Source organism: Malaclemys terrapin, chromosome 13 (genome assembly GCF_027887155.1).
Source record: "Malaclemys terrapin pileata isolate rMalTer1 chromosome 13, rMalTer1.hap1, whole genome shotgun sequence".
Classification (NCBI taxonomy): Eukaryota; Metazoa; Chordata; order Testudines; family Emydidae; genus Malaclemys; species Malaclemys terrapin.
In genome coordinates, this window is record NC_071517.1 from 27,572,909 (window position 1) to 27,582,865 (window position 9,957).

Genomic DNA, 9,957 nt, shown 5'->3' on the forward strand with positions numbered 1-9,957 from the left:
ACTCTGGCCCCTAAATCCTTTTCAGAGTCACTGCTTTCCTGGATACACGTCCCCATTCTGGAGGTGTGGCCGGCGTGCTTTGTTGCCACGTATAGGACCTTGCATTGGGCTCTGCTCAAATTTGTTTTCTTTGAATGGGTCCAGCTGGCCGAATGAGCCAGATCGCTCTGTATCACTGCCCTCTCCCCATCAGGAATTACCACTCTGCCTGTATTTTGTCACCCCCCAATCTTATCCGCAGTGATTGTATGTTTTCTCTCAATTCATTGATAACAATTATTTTTAAAATTAGTCCTTGAGAGCTTCTTCAGACCCTTAGTACCCAGGACCTGCTCCCCACATCACAGTGAGAAATGCTGTCCAGCCCTGCTGGTACATAGGGGATAAGCACAGAACAAACATACCTTTAGGAGCTGTGTTGTCCATAGGCTCTGTGGGGGTCAGCAGATTACAAACGCACGACAGACCTGTAGTGTAGACAGGTCCCAAGTGTGTCTCGGTTTCCCACCCTGTAAAATGGGGAGAACAAACAAAACCTTGATTAGCTCCATTTGATAGCTGGGGAAACCGAGGCACCCAGCGGTGCAGAGACTCGCTCATGGTCCCAAAGCCAGGAATAGAAAACAGCAGATCTGATAGCCAGGCCTGGGACCTAACCCTGGTTTTCCTGGCCTTGCTGCTCTAAGTTTAGTCACAGCCTCCATGTCTTTTCCCCTGTGTCCCTTAACCCCACGTCACTGCAGAAGACAGATTTTCTGGTAGCCAGCTGGCTCTCCTGCATGTGGATGTCATTCCAAAAGACGTGCTCTGGCTCAGTCCCATGCTATGATTGGCTGAAGGAACCACTTGGTGACATTCTAGGCCCTGAGTTATACAGGAGGGGCGACTAGATGCACATAATGGTCCTTTCTGACCTGAACCTCTATCAATCGCTACATTTTCTGCTGCTAGGAAGAGAACTCTGGACCTATTTTCTCTCATTCGCTTTCAGTCGGAATAATTTCAATCCAGGCCAAAGGATTTCCTCTTCCATTGTGTCTTCAGCACCTTTGCGAGCAACCAGTTACTGTTACCACAGATTACCAGTTTCAACCTGTCCCAGGGTGAGATGGTCAGGAAAGATGTTGGAGCTCAACTGCACCTGGTCCAGGTGATGCAGCTCCCTAGGGTGAAGGGAATAAGTGTGTGGGTGTCACGTGACAAGACGCAGCCTGTGACTAGGACCCAGGCCTGCTGAGAGATAGAAGGGCAGCCTGTGCTCAGCCAGGAGAGAGACCCCAAGGGAAGCAGGCATGGGAGGGGCTTGGGAGGGCTAAGGTAAAACCCCTGCTGCCCCTCCCCATTCTGCTCACCTCCAAGATGTGCTGGAGTTTGTCTGTGCTGGGGGGTGCTGTCAGCAGGATCGAGAGCTCGTCATCCATGTTCTCTGGGCAGGCCTTGCTCAGAGCCTGCCAGCAGAGGGAGACCAGGGGTCAGGAGCCTGCATTAGCACCGGTGTGCCATTGACCAGGAACTGGCTTAGGTAAGCGCCGCCTGGCCGGAGCTCGCACCCAGAAACCCTGCCCCAGGTCGGAACCCCCTCCCACACCCAAATTCCCTCCCAGACCTCACACCCGGCACCCCAACCCCCTGCCCCAGGTCGGAACCCCCTCCTGTACCCTAATCCCTCCCAGAGCCCACACCCCCACCTGCACCCCAATCCCCTGCCCCAGCCCTGAGCCCCCTCCCGCACCCAAACTCCCTCCCAGAGTCCGCACCCCAACCCTCTGCCGCAGCCCGGATCCCCCTCTGGCACCCCAAACCCCTAATCTCCAGCCCAATCCCAGAACCCGCATCCCCACCGGAGCCCTCACCCCTCCCTGCACTCCAACCCCCAGCCCCAGCCCAGTGAAAGTGAGTGAGGGTGTGAGAGCGAGCGACTGAGGGAGGTGGGCTGGGCTGGAGTGAGTGGGGGTGGGGCCTTGAGGAAGGGCATGAAAGGGGTTGGGTCAAGGGCATTTGGTTTTGTGCAAGTAGAAAGTTGACAACCCTACTTAAGGACCTTTGAAAAGCAGCCTCCTTTGCACCGCTCCTGATACCAGGGGCCAAGGCGCCCCCGGACATGAGAACCACAATAGGCCAGAGCAAAACGCTGCGTTAGAAATCGGAGCTCAGGCTGCCAAGCGAACGATAGCTGACAGACAGGAGATGCGGGAATTAAGGTTGTGCCTTCAGCCAGCAACTGGTGTTCATCCGTTTGCACCACACACACACCTGTAGGCAGGGCCACTAGTTCCTTGTCTGTCTGCCTGTTTAGCGTCTCTCGGTCCTTACTGTGCCCATCACCGTGGTGTCTGAGTGGCAAACCAAGGGTTTGACGTGTGCATATGAAACTGCCTGACTGGAAGGACGTGGTTTGGTGTGGATCAGTGACTGCTGGGGCGATTGGTGGCAGAAGGCTCTGAGGGCCTGGCTCATTCCGACCTGGCTCATTCCAATGGCTTCTACAGCTGACAGCAGCCCAGTCTCCTGCCTGGGTCCGACGCAAACCAGGAAGTACAGGACCACGGTTAATAAGAGCAGCTCAAAAGATCTGAGCCCAGCCCTGCACAGATTTCCAGCTTAGGTTTGCATTTTCAGCAAAAGTTCTTCTTGATTATTTTCTCCCAACCCCCTTCTGCCTCCATAATAGCCAGCCACCCCGTCAATCGCATCCTGGGGCGCTCCAGGGACAGCGTATGTGCGTGTATGTGTACGTCTGTATATATATGTATGTGTACATGTGCGTATGTGTGTACGTGTATGTGCACATGAGTGTGTGCACATGTGAGTGTGCGTGTGTATGTGTGTACATGTACCCCAGTCAGATGTATACATCTGGATTTCCTTTGAAAGAATTTTCAAATTGAGCTGATCAAGTGCAATGGCAAAGCACCCAATTCCTCTGCCCCCCAACTGCTTTCGCTGCTTTAACGTACAACCTGCTCCGCTGACACCTCTGACTCCTGAAAGCCCTAACGCTCCAGGGGAGCAGGCCGTGCCCTGCCCTGCCCTGGCTGCCCCGGGTGTTACCTCGGAGGGAATCGTTCCAGATTCCAATGGGTGGCAGGTCCAGGGAAGAGCCTTATCTGGGGGAGGCTGTACCAGACCCGCCCGACCCAGGCAGGCTCCCAGGTACTCTCTGCTCGGGGCTGATAAGGCTCCTTAGCAGTTTCTCTCCAAACAAATTCCAGTTCAAGACACCTGAGAGCTCCACAGCAGGGCAGCATCCCCAGAGCGCAGCAGGGCGGGGTTAGGGGGAGCAGTCGGTAGCAGCACCTGCCCCTCGTACGCAGGAGTGAGAAGTGACAGCCTCTCTGCACAGAGCAGCAGCGTTCAGCCTGGGCCAGACGTGCTGCGGTGATGGGTAAGAGTGGGCTCGGAGAGCCAGAGGGTCTGTGGGGCAGCACTGGGCCCTTCTGCTCCGCACTAGGGCCGGGTGGGCGTGTTCAGCTGGGATTGGAACCCACCATCACTTGTGGGTGTGAATGTGGGGCTGGAACGCAATGTGGGGCGCTCCCACCTTGCCCGGGGGCAACTGGGGGGAAGGGCAGAGAGACACCTGGGCTGAGACCCCAGCTCCAGGGAGACAGTCACCCCAGCCCAGCTGGGTCAAATTGCCCAGCTGTGTGACAGCCCCCCCATCCCCGAGGGGTTCCCCCCCCCAGTATGTCACAGCAGGGTAATGTGCGTACTGAACGGCAGGGGTTGCCAGAGACTGGCTGGGAGAGGCCTTTGGGGATGGAGTAAGCAGCACTAAGGTACATGCCAACCTCCCTACAGAGGAGGGGCCGTGCCCCGCAGGTGAGGGGCAGGGAACTGGGACACTGCGCGGTGGGTCATTGTCTGGCCCAGGCCCTTCCTAGCTGGAGGCCGAGGCATTTCCTTCAGGTCACCTTCCGCTGCAGCTGGGCCACGGGCCCCCATAGCCACTAGCCCAGCCAGGGATCCCAAGTGAGGATTGTCACGGCTGGCTCCTCCCTGCTGCCAGCAGCTCTTCACTGCCAGGGAATTCCTGAAATCCTGTGTGCCCCTCCCCCACCCACCTCCTGGGGCTGTGAGTGCCCCCCCCCGGACAGCCCCTCCCCCGAGCTCTGAGTGCCCCTGGCCAGTCCCTCCCCTCAGCCCCCCCCTCCACTTCCTGGGGCTCTGAGTGTCCTCAGCCTGTCCCCCTCCCACACCCCGGGGCTGAGTGACCTTGGCCAACCCCCGTCCCTTCAGGAGGAACTCCCAGTACCCACCCAGCCCCCACACCTCAGGGTTCCCCTCCCTGCGGCTCTGTGGCCATACCCCCCACCCCCCTGTCCGTGGGGCTCTCATTACCCACCCTTCAGGCCTTCCCAGGGCTCTCAGTGCCCCCCCAGCCCCAATCTCCATTTTCCCTTTCTCTCACCCACTCTCCCGCCCTTCCCTGCCCGGTTATTTCCATGGCACAGGCGTGTCTCTGTGGGGCGGGAACATTTCTCCAGGGCGAGTCCCAAACTCCTCAGCACCCGCCCCCTCCTGGGAGTCTCTGTCCCAACGGGGCCGGTTCCTAGCGTCTCCTCTCTGCCCCGTGCATGCCTGGCCGGTGGCGGGCTGCCCAGCCAGACTGATGGGCGAGGGCGGCAGTGCCAGGCTGTGCTGGGCGAGGCGGGAGGGTCCAGCAGTCCCAGCTCTCGGTTGTGCTGTTCCCGGGCAGAGGGAACTGGGAGTCGCGGCTCCTGAAGGGTGGGTTTGTGTTCCCAGCTTCTCACCGGCTCTTCCCTTTTGCAGCTGTCCAGTGCCCTCGTCTCCTGCTCCTCGCCGGCCTGCTGGCCCTGTCAGCCCCAGTTCTCACCCTGGAAATACACAACCTGAACATCTTAAAGGGACCCACCCATGCAATCCGGAACATCCACCCAAAGCACCTGAAGGCAGGTGTGTCATGTGTCCGCTTCTATAGCCCTCCCCTCTGGCCCTAGGGATCCCTGCCAGCCCTGGGGCCCCAGGACGTCACTCACTGGCTGCCTGGGGATTATGGAGGCCTGAAGCCACTGGGAGAAATTACAATCCAACCGTAGCTCTCTATTCAAACCACGCTGAGCTCTTTGGTGGTTTGAGGGAGGGAGGGAGGGAGGGAAGTTCGGAGGGGCACAGGGGCTGGCCCATTGCAGTGCAGGGAGCAGCATGGGACAAAGCCAGGAGGTGCTGGTTGCCTTGGGCAGCAGAGGGGGTGCGGAGGAGTGAACTGGTGCAGCGTGGGCCCGAGCCAGGCAGGGGCAGACGGGATGAGATGGGGGTGCTCGGGCAGCAGGGCGACTGGTGCAGAATTAACACAGAGCTCGAGCTAGGCAGGGCAGGGCTGTGCAGAGCTGGAGGGGAGGCACGGGGGCTGGAAGCTGCTGCAGGAGGAGCTGCAGAGCCAGGGAAGGGACTGGAAGGCACAAGTTGGTGTGGGCAGAGCCACGGGAGCGGGCGGTGAGTTTGGTGGCTGCATTTGGGCCAGACTGGAGAGGAGCAGACGGAAGCCAGGTAGAGCGGTGAGGGGGGTTTACAGAAGTGTGGGCAGAAGAACGGTTTGTCCTGGATGAGGGTTTCAGGGACACGGAGAAGGGGAGGCGAATGCACTGCTAACACTCTCTGGTGCTTGGGAGACAGTCTCTGAAAACCCCTCATGTCACGCGGAACTCCCAATTCCTGTCCCTACAGATCAGGGGAAAGGGAACCTGCGGCACAGCCGAGCCAGTGACCCGCAGTTACCAGAGGCCCACGGTAAGAGTATCCCACGCTTCACCTATCCACGCCTTGCAGAAATGAGATGCAAGAACAACAAGAAGCAACAGAGAGTCCTGTGGCACCTTTAAGACTAACAGAAGTATTGGAGCATGAGCTTTGGTGGGTGAATGCCCACTTCATCAGACGCAAGATTCACCCACGAAAGTTTATGCTCCAATACTTCTGTTAGTCTTAAAAGTGCCACAGGACCCTCTGTTGCTTTTTACAGATTGAGACTAACACGGCTACCCCTCTGATATGAAGAACAACAAGAGTTATTCACACAGCTTCTCCCTGCAGGGCAGAACAAGGCATTGGGATGCATTGTCTGACCGGGCCATAGGGGAATCCCCAGGGATTATACAGGCCCCTGGGAGCAGGAACTCTGGTGACAGAGGGTGGGAGGGTGTGGGGGAAAGGGCTTGATACACACAGGCTGTAACGTGTCCTGCAGAGGAGAAGCTTTGGGTCATGATCTTTCTGCAGGAAAAGTGGCACCACTGATAGACTGTGTGGGATCCAGGACCCAGGGCTGTGACCCACTGGGCCGTGTCCCTCACTACTGCAGGTGTGGGGAGTTTGCAGCCAAAATTTGGGATGAGTGGCAAGATCCTTTGACTCCACAGACTCCTCCTTTCCCTGGCAGCTGGTGTCGGTGGCCTCAGCACACACGCCCTGTTGGAGAGCCCTTGGCACAGGAGTTTGCTGAGAGCTGAGGGGGTGCAGAACCCGCTGCTGTAAGATACAGTCACCCCACAGGACACACGGTGCTGTTAGCTCGCAGTGTCCCACGCATCATGTCTGCCGTGTTAAACACCTCCCCGAAAACCCCTGCAGAGTATGAACAGGGGCCTGTTTGTCTTCTGGGAAACCTACGTGTGCACGTGCAAAGTAGCTAGTTAGAGAATAAACTGCCCAGGAGTGGGTGACAGGACTGTGCCAGCAGATTCGGGCTCAGTGTCTGCATCCCTTGTTGAAGCCTCTTTGACAATGGGCTGGCAAAGCATGCGGGGTGTCAGTGCAGACACTGCTGTCTGTGGCACACCGGAGGGGCCCTTTCTCACTGACCCAGGGTGGGAAGAGCTGAGCAGGGTTCTGTTCCACGGGGTTTAGTGAAAGCGATCTCTCTCTTGTGCACAGTCTGGCCCAAGGACTGCAGCGAGATAACCTGGAACAGGGTCAGTGGCGTCTTCGTCATCCAGCCCACAGGATTCCACCAGATTGTCGTTTACTGTGACTTGAACAGCACCAGCGAGGGCTGGACGGTCCTCCAGCGGAACCGGCACGACACACAGATCACCTGGGCTGAGTCCTGGAGCACCTACAAGTACGGCTTTGGCAACGTGCAGGATGACTACTGGCTGGGGACGGAGTACATCTATCGGATCGCCAAGCAGAAGGTCTACCAGGTCAGGTTTGTCATCCACGATTCATCCGGCACCATGAAATACGCAGACTACAACCTCTTCGGTCTGGAAGACGAGTCCAAAGGCTACAGGCTGAGGCTGGGCTCTTACACTGGGATTGCAGGGGACGCCATGGCTTCATACAATCCTAGCACCATGCATGACAACATGAAGTTCTCCACTAAAGACCTGGATCAGGACACTTCCGGTGGGAACTGTGCGTCTAGCTATGAGGGGGGCTGGTGGTACTCGGCTTGTCATTCTGTTCGACTGAACGTCAAAGGGAGCATCACTTGGGGTAGTTTCTGTAGTGGGAACTGCCAAGCCTCCGCCATCCTCATCAAACCAGCGTCCTACTGTTAGTCACCCCTTCCCCACCCTCCTGTCTGCAGTGAGGCCAACCCCTGCTCCACGAAGGGAGGGAAAAGGGTCAGAGTGTATCATGGCCAAACCTCCCGCCTGCTTTCACAGGCCTTGCTGGGGGAAGTATCAGGGTTACCCAGGAAACGGGGACACTTTCCTTCTCCTCTCCCTCCCTGCAGACTTTCTGAGCTTTTTTCCACTGGGCCTTTCTCCGCTGGGCTGACTCCCATGCACCAGCGTTCGGCTGGAGTGACTCTTCCGCGTCATTTTAGCTCGGCGATGCGATGAGCAGGCCTAGAGGTCACTGGAAAGGTGAAATCCCAAGCATGGCGGGAGCTTCTCAAACACCCTCTGCACGGCCCTGCCTCGGGATCCAGGCTTTGAAATAAACACACACTTCTAAGCAGTGAGGTCTGCAGATGGTAATTCTGTGCCCTGCTGTCACTGTCTCTCCGGGTGCTCCCATGGGCACCACGCTGCTGGAGAACATGCCTGGCATTACCAGGTTCACAGGCAGAGCATACGGGGCTGCTGGGATGGGTCTGCAAGAGTAAATCTCCAGGCCACCAGCCCTTCCATTTGGGGCGGGGAGGAGGAGAGACTGGGGCCAGAGGGATTTTCTGGGGGAGGAGAAAGAGGGGATGTGAGCGGGAGGAGAGACTTGGGCCCTTAGTGCTGGGAGAGAGGAGTCCTTGGGCCCCCTGCCCTCCGGACCACATCCAGAGAGCCTGTAGGGCGGAGGCAGCGTCCATCCCACTCCCACTGCAGGCGGAGCCGCTCCTCGCCTGAGACTGAAGGCTCTGCCCGCAGCTCTGCCTGGTCACGTGCAGACTCCTGGAGCAGGAGTGCGGTGCCTCATACCAGGGCATCCTGTGGCAGCCCCCATCTATGGGGTATCACGCTGGGCCTAAATGCTGCGGCCAGGTCCCTGGATTCTGCAGCACTTCATTTAAATTAAAGAATGGTGCCCAGGGGCTGGGGCCGAGGGCATCTTCGTGGGGTTGGACCCTGCTGGCTGGAGCCATGTGCCAGCAGGGACCGGGTGGGGAGGCCCCAGACCACTGGGCCGAATGCATCCCACTGCTTGTGTGGTAAAATGCAGCCTGTTTCCCCAGCTAGCACATGGTCCCATGGCAGCTTGCACACTAGTTAGCTAGGAGTCTGGCCGCACCCCTTGGCGGAGGACAATGCCCCTATGGCGGCCCGCAGGCCTGGTGCAAGGACTGGTCCCTTTCCCTAGTGCTGTCTGGGCCCAAGGTAGGAACCCTGCCCCACTCCTGCACAGACAGGGGGAGGGGAGGAAAGAGGTCCCTGGTGCTCCCATGCCACCTAGCACAGGGCCTGGCTCTTCATCTCTACATCCGTCCTGCCCCTGCAGTCAGCAGGGCCCAGTTTTCTGAAGGGATCAGTGCCCCCTCCCTCGGCATCACCGTGGAGCTGCTCCGTGTAACACCATCATTCAGCTTGTGCCGATCAATCCTTTCATTGGAAACATTTGAAAATGCTTTGAAATCTCCCGGCTCCCTCCCAATCCGGGGCTCCTGGCCGGCCCCTGCCTGTCGCCACGGGCAGGTTCTCACACTCCCCTCAGAGCACACGGGAGGATGGGGACCTGGGACGTTAGACAGTGGTCTGGCCAGCGAAATCCCTGTTCTTTGTTCCTGAGCCGCACCTGGCACTGATGCCAGTCCCATTCCCAGGCCGTGAGCTCACACGCAAGCTGCCAACAGAAAAGGGGCATGTTCATCTTCCCTCTTCAGCAGCATTGGCTGATCCCACTGCGCCCTGCAGAGCCACAGTGAGCCAGGGATGCTGGCTGGGCAGCACGGGGTGTGGGCTGGGCCCTGGGAGACAGGCCATGGGCGGAGCAGGGGTGGGGGCAGGCAGGGCTAAGCAGGGCTCTGGAAATCTGTGGGGAGGATGTCTGTGTGTAGGGGGATGGACGGGGGAGCCTGACTGTGGGATTGGCCTGAGCTGGGAATCTGGGCTGGGCAACAGTGACTGTCTCCACAGTAAGGCAACTAGGGCTTCCCATAGGGCTGTGCCAGGGAACAGAGGCTGCAGCTTCAAGCAACCATGCAGGGGGCTCCCCAGAACCACAGGTTCCCCCACAACCCTGGTCCAGTCCTCCAGACACTCCTCCCCCAATGCTCTTCTCTCCCATAATTCCCTTTATCCCGGTCACCACCTTGCCCCCACGTTCCCAATCGCCCCCCCTGGCTCCCCAGCTCCCCTCCGCTCTGGGCTGCTGTGAGCGCGGAGCCGCGGAGCGTGCTCTTAGCTGGCTGCTCCAGGGACACTGTCCTGGCAGAGGGAACTGGGAGTCGCGGCTCCTGAAGGACGGGTTTGTGTTCCCAGCTTCTCACCGGCTCTTCCCTTTAGCAGCTGCCCGGTGCCCTCGTCTCCTGCTCCTCACCGGCCTGCTGGCCCTGTC

General features: G+C 58.6%; 1 protein-coding gene across 1 annotated transcript; it reads left to right on the forward strand.

Moving 5' to 3' along the window:
- Nucleotides 1-3,242: 3,242 nt before the first annotated feature.
- Nucleotides 3,243-7,824, forward strand: LOC128848342 (fibrinogen-like protein 1-like protein). The gene is made up of 4 exons (XM_054048323.1): nucleotides 3,243-3,385; nucleotides 4,774-4,917; nucleotides 5,689-5,751; nucleotides 6,895-7,824. Exons 1-4 carry the CDS (start codon nucleotides 3,382-3,384, stop codon nucleotides 7,521-7,523), a joined length of 840 nt encoding a protein of 279 aa, XP_053904298.1. The 5' UTR covers nucleotides 3,243-3,381; the 3' UTR covers nucleotides 7,524-7,824.
- Nucleotides 7,825-9,957: the final 2,133 nt, after the last annotated feature.

Excerpts from the sequence above, each read along its gene's own strand:
- LOC128848342 (XM_054048323.1), top strand. Across the intron at positions 4,918-5,688 it reads CCCAAAGCACCTGAAGGCAG|ATCAGGGGAAAGGGAACCTG; the intron begins GTGTGTCATGTG and ends CTGTCCCTACAG. Across the intron at positions 5,752-6,894 it reads GCAGTTACCAGAGGCCCACG|TCTGGCCCAAGGACTGCAGC; the intron begins GTAAGAGTATCC and ends TCTTGTGCACAG.